Source organism: Castanea sativa, chromosome 3, assembly GCF_040712315.1.
Source record: "Castanea sativa cultivar Marrone di Chiusa Pesio chromosome 3, ASM4071231v1".
NCBI lineage: Eukaryota > Viridiplantae > Streptophyta > Magnoliopsida > Fagales > Fagaceae > Castanea > Castanea sativa.
This window is the reverse complement of record NC_134015.1, coordinates 27,271,390-27,293,476: the sequence shown is the minus strand read 5'-3', so window position 1 is coordinate 27,293,476 and position 22,087 is coordinate 27,271,390. Positions and strand designations below refer to the sequence as shown.

General features: G+C 35.9%; 1 protein-coding gene and 2 long non-coding RNA genes across 3 annotated transcripts; 1 reads left to right on the top strand and 2 right to left on the bottom strand.

Annotated features, from left to right (window-relative positions):
- Nucleotides 1–8,181: 8,181 nt before the first annotated feature.
- LOC142626817 (uncharacterized) lies at nucleotides 8,182–8,520 on the bottom strand. The gene is made up of 2 exons (XR_012842672.1): nucleotides 8,450–8,520; nucleotides 8,182–8,367 (listed from the first exon to the last, which is right to left on the bottom strand). It is a non-coding gene; the product is annotated as an uncharacterized LOC142626817 (long non-coding RNA).
- A 111-nt stretch (nucleotides 8,521–8,631) lies between these two features.
- On the bottom strand, nucleotides 8,632–9,400 carry LOC142626816 (uncharacterized). Its single transcript, XR_012842671.1, has 2 exons — nucleotides 9,185–9,400; nucleotides 8,632–8,765 (listed from the first exon to the last, which is right to left on the bottom strand). It is a non-coding gene; the product is annotated as an uncharacterized LOC142626816 (long non-coding RNA).
- A 4,954-nt stretch (nucleotides 9,401–14,354) lies between these two features.
- Nucleotides 14,355–15,083, top strand: LOC142628765 (uncharacterized). Its single transcript, XM_075802807.1, has one exon. It carries the CDS (start codon nucleotides 14,355–14,357, stop codon nucleotides 15,081–15,083), a length of 729 nt encoding a protein of 242 aa, XP_075658922.1.
- Nucleotides 15,084–22,087: the final 7,004 nt, after the last annotated feature.

Genomic DNA, 22,087 nt, shown 5'->3' with positions numbered 1-22,087 from the left:
CATGTAGAATTTCGTTGGTCATGGTCATTAGAAAAATTTTGGTGGGACATTGATTTTTTTTTTTTTTTTGGTGCGGCAGATTTTTTAGACGTATGATTTTTGGTCATGGAAAAAAAAATTTGTTGGCATGGAAATTTTGGCATAGAATGAGATTTTTTTTGGTTGGCATGAGAACTTTGGCATCCTAATGATGGGCTAAATTTTTGTGTTGCAGAACCTCAAAAGTCGAGGCAGCCTCCAAATGTTGAAAGGCATGTGGGAAGCATTGTCTCCAGATATCGGGAACATCATTAATGATGCGGCTTTCATACTTTCTTTGAGGCTTTATTGAATTAAGAGACTCATGAGTACAAGGACCTCCAGTTACTCATTGCCTTGTCAAAGCGTTTTTGGGACACCACGTGTACTTTCCATTTTTCGGGCATTGGTGAAGTAATGTTGACACCTTACGACTTCTCTGTCATCACCGGCTTGAGATTGGGTGGTGAAAGAATCAAGGTCAATGACTTCCTTACTCGAAAGGAAATTAAGAGACTTTTAGGCGTAGTGCCTTCAAAAATGAGGAGTAAAAATGTCCCTTTGATGTGGCTGTATGAGAACATTGCGACCTGTAAAACTATGGCAATGGGTACACACATGTTCATGTTCCTCTTCATTGGGACTTTCTTATGTCCAGACTTAGGCAGTACTGTGAACTTGTGCTATTTGTGGAGCTTGAGCAATATTGAACAGATCAAGAATTATGATTAGGGTGGTATGGCTTATGCTACCCTTTTGCACTTCATTACTCAACTTTCCAAGCATAGTCTCTCAAGCTTCGGTGGTGCTCCATTTGTCTGGCAGGTGAGGTTTAGAATTTTTGGTTGTGTGGGTTTTGGAAAGTTATTTTGGCTAGGTTGTAATGGTGTTGTGAAATTTTTTCAGGTTTGGATGTATGAGTATTTTGGGGTTGGTCCTCAAGTCCGAAAGGAGGTTGGCGTGCAGTGATTGACAATTTGACTGTTGCTGATGTGAGTTTTTCTCTTTTTGTGTGGGATCTTTGGTGTTTGATTATGGTTTGGTCTTCTTCTCATTTTGGGTTCTTTTGTGATTTTCAGATGTTTTTAAATCCTTCGGTTGGATGTGAAGAGTATGATGAGTGTAAGCGAGCTCTGGAGCTGAATAGCCGTCAGGTATTATTTGAATGTGGGCATGGGAAGTACTAGTATCTTGGTGGTCGGGTGTTGCCTCAGGTTCAATATGTGTATCCTCCTACAACAATTTTGATTCCTCCTTGTCCTTCTATTCGGTTGGCCAACCTTCTGACTAATGAAGATATTGCTCGGGCTAGTGTTGGCCATGTTGTTCCAGGGATATTGGGGATTTATTCTGAATTTATTCAAACTCAATTGCAAGGTTGTTTGGCCGGCATTTCTGTGAGATCGGTATTTCCCTTCTCTTATGAAGTCAAATTTTCATCTTGTATGTTCCTTTCCCATATTTATGCTTTGTGACAATATTTGCATGTTCAACTTTCAGGCTTCATCTTTTGAAGAAGAGGAAGAGGAAGAGGATGAAGAGATTCCTTCTCATCACCATGTTGGTGGCTCTTCTAGTTCTTTCATGGAGACTTATCCCCATTTTTCAGCATGGCAATATGAAGTGATGAATCCTGACAAAACATATAGTTCCATGCCTTTGGATGGGCCAGAGCAAACCCCAAACGTCCCTTGGTCCGATCCAGTGTGTTCTTGAATTTTTAGTTCTTTGTCCTCATTTCTTCCTAGTTTATTGAATGGCTTATGATCTGGTAGATTTGTGATTTAGGTTGATGTTGATCATGTGCAGGAAAGTATGCAGATGATCGGAGGCTTGCAATTGTCGGCTCGTACTCAGTCTTCCCAATATGTGATTAATGAGGCAAGTTGGGTATGTGATGATGGTTTCTGAGTGTCTTTTGCTTGGACTTTTCTTGATAACGGACCTAACACTTGACTTTGCTGACTTTTCAGGTGAATCGAATGGCAATGGCTGATTCCACTAGAAGAACTTTGGAGGGAAGGATCAGAAACCTTGAACTTGAGAACCGGCAACATAATCCTCAATTCTATGCAAGTCAAGAGGGAAATACTGAAGGTGGCTCTTCTCGAGATGGGCCGAGGAGGTCTTCAAGTAGGTGGACCCGGAGTCCCAATGATGTTTGATTTGTATTGTTAAGTTTTCCTACAAAGTAGAAAGAAGTGCTCCTTAGACGATCTTGTATTAGTTTCCATGTTTAGCTCTTTATCCTTGGAATTGCCTTTGATCATGTAGAAACTTTATAATGAAACAAGTTTAGAATTCACCTAATAAGGTCTTGTAGTAACAATTTAAACTTGTCTTGATCGGCTCTGAAGGAATCTACACTTACTTGAATGAGGTAGAACCGAATGCCCCTAGTTTAAAAATGAATGCATGATTTTTTTTTTTTTGAAATCCTGGAATCTTGATTTGGAAAAGATGATGGTGGTGGTTGCTTCCCCCCCCCCCCCCCCACACCTTTTTTTTTAAATGAATGAAGCATAGTTGAATGCCCCTAGTTTGAGAGATGTATTCATGAGCTTTGAAAAATCTTGATTTGATCAATTTTTGAAAATAATGATGCAAGTGATGATTTTTTTGAAAACAAATAAGTTAGGCATGTCTGAATGCCCCAGTTTAACCAAAAAATCTTTTCGAGTGTTTAACAAGATAAAAAATGGACCTTAAAAAAATTGCCTGAAAACGCAAAACAATGTAAATGAGGATCAGTGGGGCTGAGTGCCATTTGGAACTTTGAAAGTTCCGATCAGCACTTTTAGAGTGTCAAATGGCACTCTATCACGCCACAAGGCTTAGGCCGTGGTGGGCTGACTTCTCACGCTTTTCCAACGTGTGTTTTGTGTTTTCAAGTTTTTTTTTTTAAATATTTTCTTCGTGTGTGACCATAAAACACTCTCCTACTTAGCTACAAACTCTTTGAGACCTATTTAAATCTGATTAATGAATGAAGTAGCTTACTTTAACATCTTCCTTGCAAACAAATCTCTGCATCAAGGTTAGTAAAACTCAATAATCACAAGCAAAAGTCATCCATGGCTAACAATCAAAATTTTCTCATTCAACAATTCATGATATCAACAGATGAGTGCGTAGCTTTGATTTCAACACCAAGACCAATTTTACAGCCTATAAACTAGAGGGAATTAAGGCTTTGAGAAATGTCAAAATCAAGTGGGACTTTTTGCATGTTACTGTGAAATTCTAGGATCCTGAAGATCACGTGTTTCGGTTTAAAACTACTAAACTCTGTCCCACAATTGAAGAATTTTCCGCTATTCTAGGCTATGATCCAAGCTTTGCCGTTCTGCCACTACTGTCCTATGGCTGAAGCAGTTTTGTTTGGTTTAGATTGGGGCCTTCCTATGAATGACTTTCACTTTGATTCTCATATGGAATTAATATTGTATTCTTTTAAAACATTTTTGACGATTACAGTTGCCCGAGCCTAGTCACTGTGACTCCTTTGTGTGGAGGCATCCCTTCTCCCAAAATTATGGGGCTATTTTGCCAATTGCCATGTTATTTAGAGGGATTTTTATTGCACCTCTAGGAATGTTGGACAAAAGCATTCCTAAAGATCAATTCATCCTTATGACTGATAGATTTGAGATCAATGTGGGAGTTGAGAAACAAAGTGCTATTTTCAAAAGGGAAAGTAAATGTAACAGAGATGATAGTTAGAAATCAATCTATTTAATGTTCTTCATAGTGAGGTGGGATATGGATCCAATTGTCCTTGGAGTGAAGCAAGCAACCATTACTATGGTTAAGACCACCAGAAGGACTCAATATGATTATTTGTGATGCGGCAGTTGAACATAACAACACTGTGGCGGCGGTAGTTATTTGAAATTGGGAAGAAAGACATCGTAAAGCTGCTTCTAAAAAAATCCTTTACACTCCCCTGCTGTTGATAAAGCCATAGCTGTCAGGTGGGCCCTAGGGTTAGCAGAACATCAACAACTCCAAAGGATCATTGTGGAGTTTTAACTCTAAAGAGTGTATAGAGTCCCTCGAAATAAAAAGATCAACAAACTTGCCTTGGGGGCTCAAGACCTCAATAAGAAATGTCTAGCAACTAACTAAGAATTTTGAGAAGGTTTCCTTATGCTGGACTAATGGGGAAGTAAACACTGCAGTTCACCTTCTAGGTGAATGATCTCTTCGATGTAATTCTTTTGGTTTTTTTGGTTTTTTCCCTTCTCTATCTTTACCCCAATTAGTACAGATGTATTAAGGTTTAAAGAGGGGTGTTTGTAACTCTGTTGTTGTTTAATCCTACATTATACTATTTGAGTTCCAAAAACTAAAACATGTTGAACATAACTTGTATTCGTACATTCAATCTGTCTCATCATGAATTCAGCCCAAATGAATGTGTGAGTGAGAGAAAGAAAGGGGTGGTTTGTTGGTTGCGGTCATTTTTTAGAAGTATTGCAGAGTTTTAAAATCTTGAGCATATAAAAATCGTGAGCAACATATGCTTGCTGTTAGTTGTTATGTTCTTTTGGTTTCCTTTTATCGTCTTTTGATTAATAAAAGATTGTCTAAGCAAATTATGCTAAGAAAAATCTTGAGGCACAAAGTTTAATATATAGAATTTGCAAATTACTGTTCAAGTTCATGTAGTTATGGCCAATGTTTATGGATGGTCTTACTTAATAGCATTTTAGATCACTAAATTAGCCAAGAACTGCCTCTCTCTTTTTATTTTCTTTTATTCTTTTTGCCTCACATTTATTTCTGTGCGCGTTGTAGAACAAGAGATTACAAAAACAATGCAGTTGCACATGCAATGTAGTAATACTTGAATGACATCAAATCGGTGGCAAAGAATGATGCTTGTTCAAAGATTTTGGATAGAGTATCTTGATTCTTGAGCCGCAGATCCAGGCAGCCTATTGTCAATTCAAGCAGTTTCTGCGGTCACAATAGTCATGGCTTAAGATGAGCTACAAATGCGTATCTTATCCTCCAAAAACTATGAAAGGCACAAAATACAATGAACTAGAAATGGTACCCCAGTTCAGAAAAACTATGAAAAGCACAAAATACAATGAACAAGTTCTCGTAAATTTCTGACTTTTATTACAAGCAAGTTGAGGACTATGGAAGAATCTGATAGCTACAGTTCATTTTTCTATAGTTTTGGCCAAAAATATTTTCCTGTAGCAAACAAATAATCCCAAGTGACTAGTCTAGGCAGCCTCAATGACTAATGAATGATAACAAAACTCACCAAGGCTCATAGATGTCCACACAGCTAAAGCACCACACATATTGGAGAATTATTAGGCAATATGGATATAACAGAAAAGAAAAACCTAGGTATAGTTCCTTAGGTACTATACTAATTCACTAGTGATTAATCAATGCTACCACATAATTGAAAATGGATGGCTGAGGTCAAGAGAGGTATGCCAAAAAACCAATTGTTTATATTCCACTACAAAGTCTCTGTTTCTAAAATCTTCTTGTTTCTGCAGCCATTTTTTTCATTCATATATTTGCTCCTCTTCTAATCCACGTGCTAGTCATACTTCATTCTAATGCCAGTCGTGCTGGCTTCAAGATCAGCAATGGAAAACAGAATTGCAATGGAGGCATTTGTTGGCACACTGTTCATAATTGTTATATTGTTTGCAATGACATCAAAGAATTCATGTAGTTCATACGTACCCTTTGTAGTATTGACCATAGTATGAGGTCATTTTAACCTTCAGTGTCATATATTTGGTTTAGAATTTCTAAGGTCCTGATCTTGTTACAAATCTCCTAAACAGTGGGAGCTGATGTACCATCTATGGTCTTTTAAGAGGGTCCTCTGATCTTTGCCAGCTTCCATTTATCAATTAGACTGGTATAAAAGGTAAAAATTTTATGTTTGACATTATGTGTACTGCATTGTTTAGTAGATAAATCCCAAAAGTTGTAAGAGTATTGTTGCCTGATCAAGCATTTGAGAATTTTGGTTCATTAATTAACTAAATTCCCCTTTCGGCCAAAAACACACTAGACTCCATGCATAAGGAGATGGGTACGTACCTTTTAAATTCATATTATAAGATGTGTTTGGATTAACTTTTTTTTATTTCAGATTTTTAATTTTTTAATTTATTCCTGTAGAGTTTATTTTTAAATTTTTTCTTTTAGTTTTACTGGTTCTGGGTATCATTGTACTTGTTACAACTTTTAGCAAATCAACAAAAAGTTCATTCTAATGCCCACTTAATCCGCATCTCTGCAATGGTAGGTTCAACTTAAGTTTCTTTTTGAATTTTCATTTGTGGTAATTGGCATCATTGCTATGGTTTGAGTAAACTCAACAATCACGATATTGCTTATTGCAGACAAACAAATACACAAACTTTGTGTGCAATAAGCAGGAATTTTCTTTCCAAATAACTTTAAATATAAAAAAATTTAGTTAGTTGTCAGGCTTCAAAACAATGCGGGAAACTAGCATCTCGAGTATCTAAAACTCGAGTTCCAAAATAAAACTTGAGTTTTTAAGACTCGAGTTCCACCATCTTCTTTTAGAGCAGGGTAGCATTTTCTGTGAAGCTCGAGTTTTTCAAACTTGAGTTTCACCATTTTCTTTCAGATCAGACGATTCTTTTACACCAAAACTCTAGTGTTTGAAACTCGAATTTGTCACCAAACACGAGCTTCAAACACTCAAGATGCTATTTTTTCAGTTTCGTTTTCGCCGCATACTAACTTATTATATTGTTTCCTCTCACTGCGCTAGTTGGAAAATTGCCTCCAATAAGCAGCGTATTTACTCCTCTTTTAAAGTGTCATAATGACATGTTACAGATGCCGCAAGAACTGTGTAAAAAAGTTCAAAGCAAGTCCTCTGGGACTGCTTCTTTCTCCCTCAATTATTGCTTTAGTACCACAATAGTAGAATAAACCAATTTGCTATAATCTGTGTGTGTTTGTTATGTCTGTGTCTGCGTGGGGTTACAAGGTTGCAATCCTTATAATGATTCTCAATCAGAATGCATTTGGCAGTAATGGCCTCTTAATAAAAGAACTCAATTCATCGTTCACAACAGATAAGAAAACTATTCATAATTTATCACGTACCAAACTAGAAAGAGCGACTGTTCAAGCAAGTTGAATGTACATACCCAGAAATTTTGAGGCTAAATTACCCAGTCCAAAACAAATTTAGGGAGACAAGAGATTATGTTTAAGCTCAGATATTAGAACATCTGCACTGCTACCATTTAATACATAAAATCTCCATACTCCTCCTGTTAGCTAAGACAATGATCTATCCGTCGTAAACCTAGCAATTTAGCCTTCAAAAGAGCCCCCCTTCCTGGACTTGTTCTGCTAAACATACCTACACTCTGTTCGCATCGACATCTCTTTTCTGATGCAAAATGCTAAACGTCCCTCATAAGTGCGGAGAAAGTTGCAATATCTGTCAACAGTATAATCTTCCCTCTCAAAAACATCCCTATCAGATTTAAGTGCATATAGAAAATCATCATCCTCATCCTCATCAACCTCAATCTCATCAAACTCATCAACCTCAACCTCAACCTCAACCTCATAAACCTCAACCTTATCAACCTCATCAACCTCACCCTTATCAACCTCAACCTCATCATCAATCAAATCATCATCACCAGAATCATAACTTTCTTCTCCAGCATTCCAACGACCTACAATAAACCCGACACACGTCAAAGTCAAGAAGAGTATAATCATCATGCAAGAGATCAAAATCTAAAGGGTACAAATATTCAATGAGGGGCAACCAAAGAAACAAAAATATATGAGCTAAGTTAGAAATTACGATAACAACAATTAAAAAGTGAGGAAAACCAACAAACCTTATTTAAATCATACTTGAGAAATCTCAAACCCAAGCAAAGGTATAGTCTTTTTCCTAGGGAAAAAAGAAAAAAAGAAGAAGTTAGATTTCATCATGTTATGGCATTAAAATCTTTAGAAGAATTGTGCAAAGCAATAATGTAAATGAATGCCTCTATGTCAATACACAAGAATTAATGTCCAAAATGCAGGAATTATCAAATTCCCTTTGCTGAATGTATATTCATAAGAAGGAAGGTGGTGATGTGACAAAGTGGAAAATAGTTCGTACTGGGCGTTTGTCAAAAAAGCAAATCCTAAGAACAAGGTTGGTTTTCTCCTCTGGTGGTGGTGGTGGCACCAGTTTAGCAAACTCCCTATCAACCTCCTTTAGATCAAGTCCAGACTGACCAATTTTTATTAGAAGACGGTCACTGTTGGTCTAGGCAGGATAAAAGATATGTACATTGTCATACCCTGAAAAAAATTAAATAAAGGATGATGAGAAAGAGATTGACAAATATGATCTAATTTTCAGTTGGCTAACTTGGCTTCACACCTTCCTCTGAAGCAAGTGGTAAATCCGATTTTCGCAATACCCGATCACGTCTTAGCAAAAAAAAAAAAAACCAAAAAACCAAAAATAAGTGGTGATTTAACGTTACGGTGAGATGAGACCAAAAATTAAAAATTAAAAAGGAAGTGAAAGTAGTTTTAAGGATTAGCAATTTTTACATGGACTTCCAAATGGTCATTGATGGTTTTGTGACGGCCTCCATTGTGATGGACTCCAGTAGAGATGGGTCATGCTTGAATCGCTTGTGAAGTTGGACCTCCAACTCCATGGTTTCTTCAACCTCTACCTTCATCCCCGCCTTATTCATTTTATGTACCACAAAGTCAGAAAAATCAATAATGATCAGACATGCAAAACAACAAACAACAACAAAAAGTATTATTATGTCACTAATTACAAGAAAGTAAGAATTTGATCATATCTAATTACGAAACCATCAACAATATCGGATTAAACCAAAAGCACGTGGCTATTACTAACGGCAACTTCAAAAATTAATCGAATAATTAGTTGTTGCAGAGGATAATAAACAAATTAGCATGGTTTTAAAAAGCCTAGAACAAAACAATCACACCAACCCTAACAGATCAATTAGAGCCATCAAATTTCAAAACCCTAACACCACAAAATACGAAAATTATAACAGCGAACCAGCGTACTTTGCCCTAAATAAATTGATTTCATAATAAAAATCTAAAAGCAACAAATTATTATTACCTTCATTCGACACTTTCTCTCTCTCTCTTTCATCGCCTCTGTGTGTGTGTGTCTCTCTTTCGGCAAAGAAAAGTAGATGTTTGAAGAGGTTGAAAATCATATAGATTTTGTGTGCGCGTCTCGAGGATCGGACGGCTAGGATGTATTTTTGGGTAATGACGCGAATCGCACTCAATACTCTAATTCCTATTGGTTGAAGCAATCTTCGATTTTTTTTTTTTTGGCTAAAACTACAATTTAACCCTTGTGGTTTTTCTATAAAAATAAAAGAGAAATGTTAACGCCCTCCTCAATGCATTCACATAATTCAATTACTTGATTCTACAAATTAAAAAAAAAACTAATAATAATAATAATAATAATAAAATAATTCAATTACTTTTTTTTGTCACGCTAACAAGTGTTTTTAGAGCAATGGTTAACAATTTATTTTAAGAAATTTTTGACATTATTTTTTTGAAAAATGAAAAGAGCTATCAAAAAATTAATTAATTTTTTTTCTTTTCTCATAAAAATTTTCTTTAAATAGATTGTCAATCATTGCCTTAAGCCCGTTTGGAATGAGGGAATGGAAACGAATAAAAAGAATAATTTTAGAAATATTCTTCTCTTCCCTTGTTTGAGAGTTTTAGGTTTCGTTTGGGAGTTCATAAGGTAATGGAATGGAATTAAGTAATGTTGATTGGATGTTTTAAAATAAAGGAATGAAAATAAATGGAATGTAAGTAATCTTGTTTGGGAGTAACATTGAGGGAATGGAATGGAATTGAATCATTTTATGACAATATTACTATTAGACCCTTATTTTAAAATAAAGAGTTGAATATATAGGAGTATTTTTGGAGTTTTAGTAAAAAAATTCATTAAATCTAATTTCATTCCGTCCCATTCCTCCGAATTTCGGGGGGAATGAAAATTTGAGGTTTTAAGGGAATAGAGAGGAATGGGTGTTCCCTTCTACCCATTTCATTTCCTCCCACTTGAACTCTCAAACAAAAGAATGGATTTTTCATTCCCTCTATTAAAACTCCCAAACAAAGGAATGGAAGAATATTCTAAAATTATTATTTTCATTCATTTTCATTTCATTCCATTCCCTCCTCCCAAACAAGACCTTAATAGAGGGAATGAAAATTTCATTTCCTTATTTAGGAGTTTAAGTAGGAGGGAATGGAATGAGTAAGAGGGAACGGAATGAGTAAGAGGGAACACTCATTTTTCTCTATTCCCTTAAAACCTCAAATTTTCATTCCCCTCGAAATTGGAAAGAATGAGAGGGAATAGAATTGAATTTAATGATTTTTATACTAAACTCCCAAAATACCTCTATATATTCAACCCTTTATTTTAAAATAGGGGTCTAATAGTAATATTGTCATAAAATTATTCGATTCGATTTCATTCCCTCCATGTTACTCCCAAACAAGATTACTTACATTCCATTCATTTTCATTCTTTTCCATTCCTTTACTTTAGAACATTCAATCAAAGTTACTTAATTTCATTCCATTTCATTCTTTTCTATTCTTTTCTCTTACTTAAATACATTACATTCTATTCCATTCCTTTCTATTCCCTTATGATCATTCCATTTCATTTCCTTATGAACTCCCAAATAGAGTCTTAAGGACATTCATTAACATTTTCTTTTTTATTATAACATACAACTCATTGAAATAATATAATACTAGTGCCATCACACATGTTCAGCATGTGTGATGAGTTTAATGTAATTTTTCAATTTGGATTTATTTATTATTAGTGAAGTTACACACGAAGGAATTTTTAAGAACCTAAAATTTTAGGATTTGAAATGGAGTAAACTGGTGGGTTTAGAATGTGCTATATATCAAACGTGTGTGATGGTATCAAAAAAAAAAAGTGTGTAAGATATATTTAAGAGAAATGTTATGTCTACAATATTTTCACAACAAATTCTAATTGATGGGTTGTTATTGGTTGTTATGGGTAGGCAAAAAAGTAATTTAAGTTGTAAATTCAAATTAGAACGAATAAAAACTTACCACCTATGATTTGTTATGAAAATATTGTGAACGTAGCACTGCTCTATATTTAAGAGAGTGTACTAATTTGTAGGAAAGCGTTTCTCTTAGTAGTTTTTTTTTTTAATTTTGTTGAATTACAATTTTAACCTCATTTTTTATTTTTAAGGAATAAGAATTATCTAATTAAATTAAGGGTATTTTTGACATTTTATAAAATCATAATTAACTTTTTGAATCTTTTTAATATATAAAAATAAGAGATGGAGAAAAACTACTCAATTAAATAAAACTAGCTTCATCACAGGTGCTCCGTACATGCGATGAGCTCTTTTTTTATTTATTTTGAGTTTAATGTAATTTTTCAATATGAATTTGTATATTGTTAGTGAGGTTACACATGGATTTTTAAGAAACTAAAATTTAGGATTTGAAATGAAGTAAACTACTAGGTTTAGTGTGTGCTAATTTTTAGGAAAAAATATATCAAACATGCGTGAAATATATTTAAATAGAGAGTGCTAATTTTTAGGGAAAAAGTTTCTCTAATAGTTTTTTTTTTTTGAACTACAATTTTAACCCTTTTTTTAAAATAATAATAATTATCTAATTAGATTATGGATTTTTTTGAGATTTTTTGAAGTTATAACTAACTTTTTGAATCTCTTCATACATCATATCATATTATTATATTGTTATATATAACAAAAAGTTGGACTTAGACGCCGTGATTACGCCATATGGCTTCACCAAATTGCAGAAATTTTAATAAATTTTTAAATTTTAAGAATAGATATACATATTTTTTGGATAAATATGACAAATCAAGTAATTAAAGAAAGTAGTATTTGATTTACAACTATAACAGTTGTGTCTATCTAAAATGTTATCAACAAAGCCTAAAATCAATAGAATAAAATTACCTAAGGATAGAATTTAAATAAAAAAGAGAGATAAAAAAAGGTAAAAGAAAAAAAAAGATCAAATTTGCATTTTTTTTTTCCTATGTTTCTTTATAAAATGTAAAAGGAAAAAAAGATAGAATTTGCTCTCTTTTTTTCCTACTTTTTTTTTTTGGTGGATAAATTTGCATCTTATGTCATCTTTTTCCAAATAATAAAGTAAAAAAAAAAAGTGTATTTAAGTTTCACCTAAATTTTTTTTTTGTTTATATCATTTTCTTCACAACCTAAAATTCCCACTATATATACACAGTTTTTTGGGGTTTCATTATTTCTACTATGTACTTTACAATTATTTGCTATATTCTTCATTTCTCCTCTCTGCCCTACCTACAACCTTGCAGGTCATTTTTTTTTTCTTTCATCAAATTGAATAAATTTTGTGAATTTGTTGCCTTTTTATTATATATAATATGATTTTTGTCAACAAGTTTTATAGATAAGCTGAAATTCTATGTTTGATCAAACCTTTTATTGTTTTTTTAGAAGTAAATATAGCAAGCATTATATTTGTATGTTTTTAATTTCTTATTACATGATTAATTGTTGTTGACATCAATATTTTATAATGGATTTAATTTGTTATAGCTTTTGTTTGGTACTTTGTTCCATGTAATCTATATTCTTTAATTAAAAGCAAAATTTGCTGTCAAACATGAAATTGGATATGAGAGAATCCATCCGTCCAAATTTCTATGTAAGTCTATCTTTACTTAACTCCGTTATTTTTTTTTAAGTTCAAAATTTTGGATATTTTTTCATTAATGAATTGAGGTTTTGGCTTAATTTTGTTTTCAACCGTTTCAATTATTGAATTCATTATTTTTTCAGTGTAATATTAATATGTGTTTTTTTAATGATAAAAAAAATGTGTTCTTAAAGGCTAAAACACAATACAATTACAAACATTACTTTAAGTTAGGGTCTAATATTTATTTATTAATGATTGTGAACTAAAAATCAAGTCATCTCCAATTCATTCATAAGAGTCATTCAGAGCCAAAAAGGTTAGCCCGACATAAGAAGGTTGTCCATCATCAGAAGGTCATCCGTGGGCATAAGGGTCGTCCATCAGGAAAGCGCCTAGACGACCCCTCAACACTTAGAAAATTCTCAGGATGAATTTATATACAAAAGCTTGTAATTTGGACCACGTTCTACTATTCTGAAGTATGAGCAAAATCCTTATTCATCGCTATAACTTCCCACTAAGTACTTAACTTCCAATGGCAGTTGTAGAAGATAAGATTGAATACAATAACTTTTATAGCAGTTGTGGAAGTTAAGTCTAAACATTCTAACTTCCACACACGTTGAGGAAGTTACTAAACAAGTAACCACTCCAAAGCTCACTATATAAGGACTCATTCACATCAAATGAAAGTAAGTTTTCACTACTGCTAAAGTTGGAATTCTTGAGTTCTAGAGAGAAAAACTAACTTAAGTATCGAAGGGTTCTTGGCCAGTCCACCCCGGTCACCTTTGATCTTGTGTCTTTTTCTTTACAGACCTTCCAAGCAACCACTAGCCCATTGAAGCACGGAGCATTCAGCCTACTGATTTTCTTTACATCATCAGTTGGCGCCGTCTATGGGAAATTTAAATTTGTGATTTGCAATTTATCTTCCTAAGACAAAAGGCTGTATGATCCGGACAAGGTCAATGGCCACTAGTCCTAGCCAACAGGTTAGTGGGAACGCTTTCAGTCATCTCAACCGCGTTCATCAATCAACACCAGACATGCAACTGCCTTCTATCCAACAAATATAGTCTATGGTAGCCGCCATGGCAGAGCTGACCCGTCAGAATCAAGAACTGACTTGAGAAATCAACCAAAGGAGGCAACGTCATGAACGATGTACGGAAGGGCAAGCTCAGAGTCAAGAAGTTAGAGAATGAGAAAATGCTAAGCACGAGAACCAGTCAAGGGGTATCGCTTCACGAAGGGTGCCACACTTGAAGAGGGAGATGGATCAAATGAGGAGGGTCATGGATGAGATGAGGGAGAATATGAGAAGGATGAATCACGTAGATGATTAAGTTCATCGAACTAATTCCCCTTTCATGGCTTCCATCAATAGTCACCCCCTGCCTTCCAAGTTCAAGATGCCTTCCTTGGACTGATATAATGGAATGCATGACCCGTGTGATCACATAGCAACTTTCAAGACTACGATGCACTTTTAAGGAGTTCTAGATGAGATAATGTGCAAAGCCTTCCCAACTACACTTAAGGGGCCAACACGAGTGTGGTTTATCAAGATACCTCCGAATACTATTAGGTCTTTTGAAGAGTTGAGCAAGTTGTTTGTCAATAATTTTATTAGAGGACAAAGGCACAAATGCTCCTTGTCCAGTTTGTTGACTATAAAGCAAGGAGAAAACAAGAGCTTACGGTCCTTCATCACTCGCTTCAATAGGGAGGCCTTAATGGTAGACAAGATGGATGACAAGTTGCTATTGGCAGCCTTCCACAATAGTGTTAGTTCCAATTTGTTCATCCATAAGCTCTATGATCAAGAGCCACAAACCATGGCTGAACTTGTCCATTCAGCCCAAAACTTCATGAATGCAGAAGATGCAATCATTGCTAAGAAGAGGAAGAGAGCAGAGCGAATGGAAGCGGACCTCCCATGCCATCTTGAACAAGGACCTCATCCAAAGAAGGCCCGGACGGGAGAGAAGAAAGATCAAGATAACAGGAAGGTAGGATCGTCTTCAGGAAGGAATCAGCATTACATGCCCCTAAAAACACCACTTGATCAAGTGCTTATGCAAATCAAGGATGACCCATCCTTGAAATCGCCAGAAAAGATGAAGGGAGATCTTAATAAGCACAATAAGAACAAGTATTGCCGCCTCCATAGAGATCATGGGCATGACACAGACGAGTGTTATGCCTTAAAACAGCAAATAGAGAATCTTATCAGATAGGGTAGAAAAGCCATCACGACCTCCACTTGGAGAGATAAGAGTTATTATAGGAGGAACTTCAACAGGGCAATCTTCCAAGTCAAGGAAGACATACCTGAAAGTTGTACAAAATGTTCAACTCTCTAGACAACCACCAAGGACGAGGGGGGTAGATGAACAAGCCATTACGTTCACATATGAGGATGCTGGAAGAGTCCATCACTTACATGACGGCGCGATCGTCATCACTTTTCTCATTGCAAGTTATACGACTAGAATGGTGTTGGTGGATAATGGGAGTTCGACAGACATCTTATGTTACCTCGCCTTTCAACAAATGAGGCTTGGACGAGATCAACTCCAACTAGTAAATTCACCCTTGGTAGGATTTGGAGGAATGAAAGTGCAACCTGTGGGCATTATTACACTACCTATAGTAGTGGGAGCGTATCCATAACAAATAACCAAGGAAGTGAATTTCCTGGTGGTGGACTATTTGTCTTCCTATAACGCCATCATTAGAAGACCAACTTTAAATAGTTAGAAGGCAATAACATCTACCTACCACCTATCAGTCAAATTCCCAACAAAGTATAGGATAGGGCAAGTGTAAGGAGATCAGTTAGCTGCTAGAGAGTGTTATCTAGCCATGTTGGCTATGGACGAGCACGTGCAGACAATGAGCATCGAGGAGAGAAGGGTTGTTGTAGAGCCCACCGAAGTACTGGAAGGCATCCTTCTGGAAGAGGGTAATCCCGAGATTTTTACTAGAATTGGAACAAATATGGAGGAGAAGACGAAGCAAGACCTCGTCCAATTCTTAAGGAAAAGTATTGATGTTTTTACATAGAGTCATGAAGACATGCCAAGAATTGACCCAAATGTTATTACTCATCGGTTGAATGTGCACCCATCTTCTAAGTCTGTCCATCAGAAGAAGAGGGTCTTTGCTCCTGAGCGAGACAATTCTATTAAGGAAGAGGTCCAGAAGTTAACCACAATGAAATTTATTCGAGAAGTCTATTACCCAGATTGGTTAGCTAACGTGGTGATGGTCAAGAAGGCAAATGGCAAGTGAAGGATAGGTGTATACTTCACTAATTTGAACAAAGCTTGCCCTAAGGATAGTTATCATTTGTCATGCATTGATCAGTTGGTAGATTCAACAATAGGTTATCAGTTGCTAAGCTTCATGGATGCATTCTCAGGGTATAATTAAATAAAGATAGACAAGGCAGATCAAGAGAAGATATCCTTCATTACTAGTCAAGGTTTATTTTGTTATAAGGTGATGCCCTTTGGTTTGAAGAATGCAGGGGCAACTTATCAGAGGTTAGTCAATCACATGTTCCGTCCACAGATAGGACAGAATGTAAAGGTGTGTGTGGATGATATGCTGGTGAAGAGATTGGATGAAGAGAAACATCTGGATGACCTACAGGAGACCTTTGACACACTTAGACGATACAATATGAAGCTGAATCCAAGTAACTGTGCCATTAGGGTTTCGTCAGGGAAGTTTCTAGGATTCGTAGTTTCACAAAGGGGAATTGAAGTGAATCCAGATAAGATCCAAGCCATACTGAGCATGGAACCACCAAAGAATATCAAGGAAGTCCAATCCCTCATTGGACGAGTTGCAGTTCTAAACAGGTTTGTTTCAAAAGCCACAGATAAATGTTTACCCTTTTTCAAAGTTCTCAGGAAGGCATTCGAATGGATGGATGAGTGCCAAAAGGCCTTCCAAGATCTTAAAGTTTATCTTACCACTGCTCCCTTACTAAGTCCATCCATACCAGGTGAGGAGTTATATTTATACTTAGCAGTGTCCCCACATGCGGTAAGTTCAGCATTAATCAAGGAAGAAGGGAAGGTGCAGAGCTTGTGTATTATACAAGCCGAACACTAAAGGGAGCAGAAGGACGATACCCAATGATGAAAAAATTGGCTTTTGCATTAATAATAGCTTCCAGAAAGCTGAGGCATTACTTCCAGGCTGTCATCAATGTCATAATAGATCATCCACTCAAGAAGGCGATGAACAAGTTGGAAGCCGCAAAACGACTAATCCAATGGGTCGTTGAGCTTAGTGAGTTTGACATCAAGTACCAACCAAGAAATGCAATATAGGCTCAAGCTCTAGCAGATTTCATTGCAAAATTCACTCCAAGTCATGATGGTTTAGAAGGGGTGGAAGAGGTTAAAACATGGGTTGTCCACGCGGATGGGTCGTCTATACTATATACAGGAGGAATATGAGTTGTTTTGCAATCCTCAAAAGGAGATAAGTTGAAGTATAAGGTTCGTCTACAGTATCAAACAACCAACAATGAAGTTGAGTATGAAGCTTTTCTTAAAGGGCTAGAATTAGCTAGGTCCTTAGAGGCAGAGTCAATAGTCGTCTAATGAGACTTTCAGTTGGTCATAGGTCAAGTGAATGGAACGTGTGAAGCTAAAGAAGGACGGATGAAGAAATATCTTAATAAGGCGAGATGCCTTGTTAAGAAATTTAAAGAAACTAATTTTATTCAAGTCCCAAGGGAAGAAAACATGGAAGCAGGCACCTTAGCTAAGGAAGCATCAGCAGATGGAATGGTGGAAAAGTTTGATGAAGTCCAATACATGCCAAGCATAGATCTTCCAGAGGTACAACAGATAGAAGGTGAAGAAAATTGGATGACCCCAATAGTTAGAGCCTTAAAACATTTGCCCCTCAAAGTGTAAGAAAAAGGTCCAAAAAAGATGCTGAATAATGAGAGGCAGTCTCTATTTATAGAGGCCAGAAGACTCTAAAAAATAGCTCCGACGTGTAGAACGCAAATCGGGACTCATCCTTCTATCTATTTATTATTATTGTGGACGGATAAGACAATTCTTGAAAATATTTGGTAACTTAGTATCCCCAATTTTCAATTAAAATAGAATTTTTGTAGTAGGGTTCTTGAAAATGTAATGTAATTTTTGGGCTAGTGTTTTTTGGCAATGTATCTTTGGGCCATTGTTTTTGGCAATGTAATTTTAAGGCTATCTAATTTAATTTTGGAAGTCATGTAAGGGGATGTATTTCACAGTTACCAATAAGTCTCAAATTTTGTCTTAGCATGTCATTTAAATTTACATAGTTGGAGATGATTACGAACTTAGCAAATTTTCGATCTCACTATGTAGAAAGGAATATCATGGTCTAGTTGGATTTATGGAAATAAAATTTAAAAAAAACAATGTGTGTGCTAATGTTAACTTGTGTAATGAATGTAGTGAAAATGACTACTAAGAATATGGTTGCTAATCTAACTAAGGGAGAGAAACTAGATGGAACCAACTATGATATGTGGCATAGAAAAATTAAGTATCTTCTTAATGAACAAGAGACTCTTGAAAACCTAACCAATGTGATGATGCAACCTGAAAATGGGAATGCTACTTAACATCATCGTGACTTAGAGGCCTATGAATCTTGGGTTAGGAAAGATCGATGTGCACGCTTCACTATGTTGAGTAGCATGCACAATGATCTTATTGGGGGAGTTTAAGGACTACCTAAATGCTGAAGAGATGTGGAACCAGCTAAAGATTGCCTATGGAGGGATTTCAGCAACTAGGTTGTGAGCTTTTACTTTGAAGTTTGTGCAATATGAAATGGATTCAAAGCATAGCATGGCTGAACATCTAAGGGCGATGTCTGCATTGATCCGTGACCTAAAGGCTGCTGGCAATAATCTCTTTGATGAATAGTAGATTTCAATAGTGATACTCACTATCTGACCCTACTTAGGGGCAAATGAAACTTATTTTGAAACGTAATGAGAATATCAAGACATTTGCTGATATTTCTCGTCATCTTGAGCTTAAGACAGAGTACATAGGGGTGCACCAAAACACCCTTCTTGTTGCCCAATCTGGGCAGCAGAAGGTAATAAAGCCTAAACACAAAGGACAAAGAAGGAATGCCAAAGGAGTTGGTAACCTTGGGCCTAAAGAAGGCAAGATAGCAAAGCACCAAAAAGGCAAGCGTGCTACAAAGGACAAGGCAAAGTTCAAGTGCTATAACTGAGGCAAGAAAGGCCACTTCGTGAGTGCATTAAGCAAAAGAAGATATCCATTCTTAACAACTCTACTATTACTTATGTTTGCACACATGTTTTTGTTGATCATACTATTCCTGGGTGGATTGTAGATTCAGGCGTAACCAAACATATAGCCAGAGATAGAGTTGGGTATGAGAATTACAAAAAGATACCAATAAGCAGACAATACAATATTTTGGGTAACGAAACTCAAGAAGAAGTTATAGGAGTTAGAACCTACCAGCTTAAGCACTTTGTGGCAGAGGTTGAGAATCAGAAAGAAAGGAACCTAAAGGTTTTTCGAACTGATAGGGGTCGTGAATATATGTGTAAACAATTTCAGGGATTGTCTGAGGAAAAAGGGATACTCAAGCAATTGACGATTCCTAGTACTCCACAAAAAAATGGTGTTGCAGAGAGAAGGAACCATATTCTATTAGAGATGGTTAGATTGATGATGGCGTAATCTAATCTTCCAATTTTATTTTGGGGGGAATGCATGTTGATTTCTTCCTACATCCTTAATCGTGTGCCTTCTAAGTTAGTTTCCACAACACCATATGAGTTATGGTATGGTGTGAAACCCAATTTGGAGAACTTACGGCCTTGGGGTTGTAAAAGTTTTGTTCATAGTTCTTCCCATAAGTATGGGAAATTAGGCCCTAGAGCAAAAAAGAAAATCTTTTATAAGATATTCAGAAAGCTCAAAGGAGTTTGTAATGTATGGTGAACATACTGAAGGTGGAATGACTGAGATAGAGTCTCACGATGTCAACTTCATTGAAGATGATTTTCCAAGCATCAGTGAAGCAAAACAAAATCTTCAGCTTTATGAGCTACAAGAACTTGAAGGTGTCATGGCATCTTTGGGCGAGGGTGGGGAATCACAACTTCATCCTGAAACTGCCAAAGATAGTGGGAATGACTTGGCTCCTAGTGGGAGCAAATCACTACATAATGACACACAAGGATCCAAAGTATGTAGAAATGAACATGGAACTATTCCCCATCATCATTTTGAGATTGAGAAGGAATCTCTCATATGTGCCTCATTGGATTTCATCATGGGACATTGGATTTCATATGAAAGATTCTTCCTTCGTGGGACATCTGATTTCATCTCTATCACTGGTCCAATCAGCATCATAATAACCTCTCAATCTTAAATCTCCACCCTGATAGCAAAGAATAAGATCCAATGTCCCGCGAAGGTATCAAAAAATCCTCTTAACTGCTTGCCAATTAACAGGTCTTGAATTACTTTGATAATGACCAACCATATCAACCATAAAATAGATGTCTGGTTAAGTGCACAACATAACATACATCAAACTTCCAACTGCACTTGCATAGGGAACTCTTGTCATTTCTCTCTTTTCCTTTTTTGATTTAGGGCAATCATCAAGGCTTAATGTATGTCCCTTCTCAATTGGAGTATCTATGGGTTTGGAATTGTGCATATGGAATCGCTTTAAGATCATCTTTATGTAAGTTTCTTGAGACAAACCAAGAAGCTTCTTTGGGCGATCCCTCAAAATCATAACTCTGAGCACATAATTAGCCTCTCCCATGTCCTTCATTTCAAAAATTGAGGACAACCACCTTTTGGTGGTGACAATCATTTGCATATCATTTCCAGCCAACAAAATGTCGTCCACATACAAAGATAGGATAAGCAAACTCTTTTTAGCTTGTTTGACATACATACAATGGTCCTCCTCCATCATTAAAAAATAATAGCCTTATAAAATTTGAAATACCATTGTCTCAACGCTTGCTTTAGGCCATAAATGGAATGCTTAAGGCGGTATACTTTGCGCCCTTGTTCCTTGACATCAAAGCCAATAGGTTGATCCATATAGATATAAAGACTATATTTCTCAATGGAGAACTAGATGAAAAGATTTATATGGATCGGCCTATTGGCTTTGAGGTCAATGAAAAAGGGCGCAAAGTGTGCTACCTTAAGTATTCCATTTATGGCCTAAAGTAAGAGTCTAGACAATGGTCCTGACATTCTCACTATGTGTCAGAACAAACTTCATTTGCCCACAAGTAGGTTTTGGTGGTGAACGTATCACTATTGTAACCTGTTGTTCATCAAAGAGATTATTGTCAGCAGCCTTTAGGTCATGTATCAATATAAACACCGTCCTTAGATGTTCAACAATGCTATGCTTTGAATCCACAACATATTGCTCAAACTTCAAAGTAAGAGCTCGCACCTAGTTGCTGAAGTCCCTCCATAGGCAATCTTTAGCTAGTTCCACATCTCTTAGGCATTTGGATGGTCCTTAAAACTCCCAAATAAGATCATTATGCATGCTACTTAGCATAGTGAAGTGTGCACATTGATCTTTCCTAACTCAAGACTCATAGGCCTTTAAGTCACGACAATGTTGGGCAATATTCCCATTTCCAGGTTGCATGATCAAATTGGTTAGGGTTTCAAGAGCCTCTTGTTCATTAAGAAGATATTGAATTTTTCTATGCCACGTATCATAGTTGGTTCAATCTAGTTTCTCTTCCTTAGTTAGATCAATAACTACATTCTTAGTGGCAATATTCACTACATTCATTATATAAATTGACATTAGCTGACACTTTTTATAAAAAAAAAAAAAAAAACTTCTATTTCCAAAAATCCAACTAGAGCATGATATTCCTTTTTGCATAGTGAGATCAAAAATTTGCTAAGTTCATAATCATCTCGCACTATGTAAATTAGAATAACACATTTAATTGATTTTGAATAAAATTTTGTGAGGAATAAAACATATCATCATCCACATATCAAATCATACATATAACTCATGTCCATACATCTTTGTGCACAACACATTGTACATGGGCTCCACTTCAAGCCCTATTGGTAATTCGATACAACTTACTAAGATAAAATTTGAGACTTATTGGTAACCATGAAACACATCCCCTTACATGGCTTCCAAAATTAAA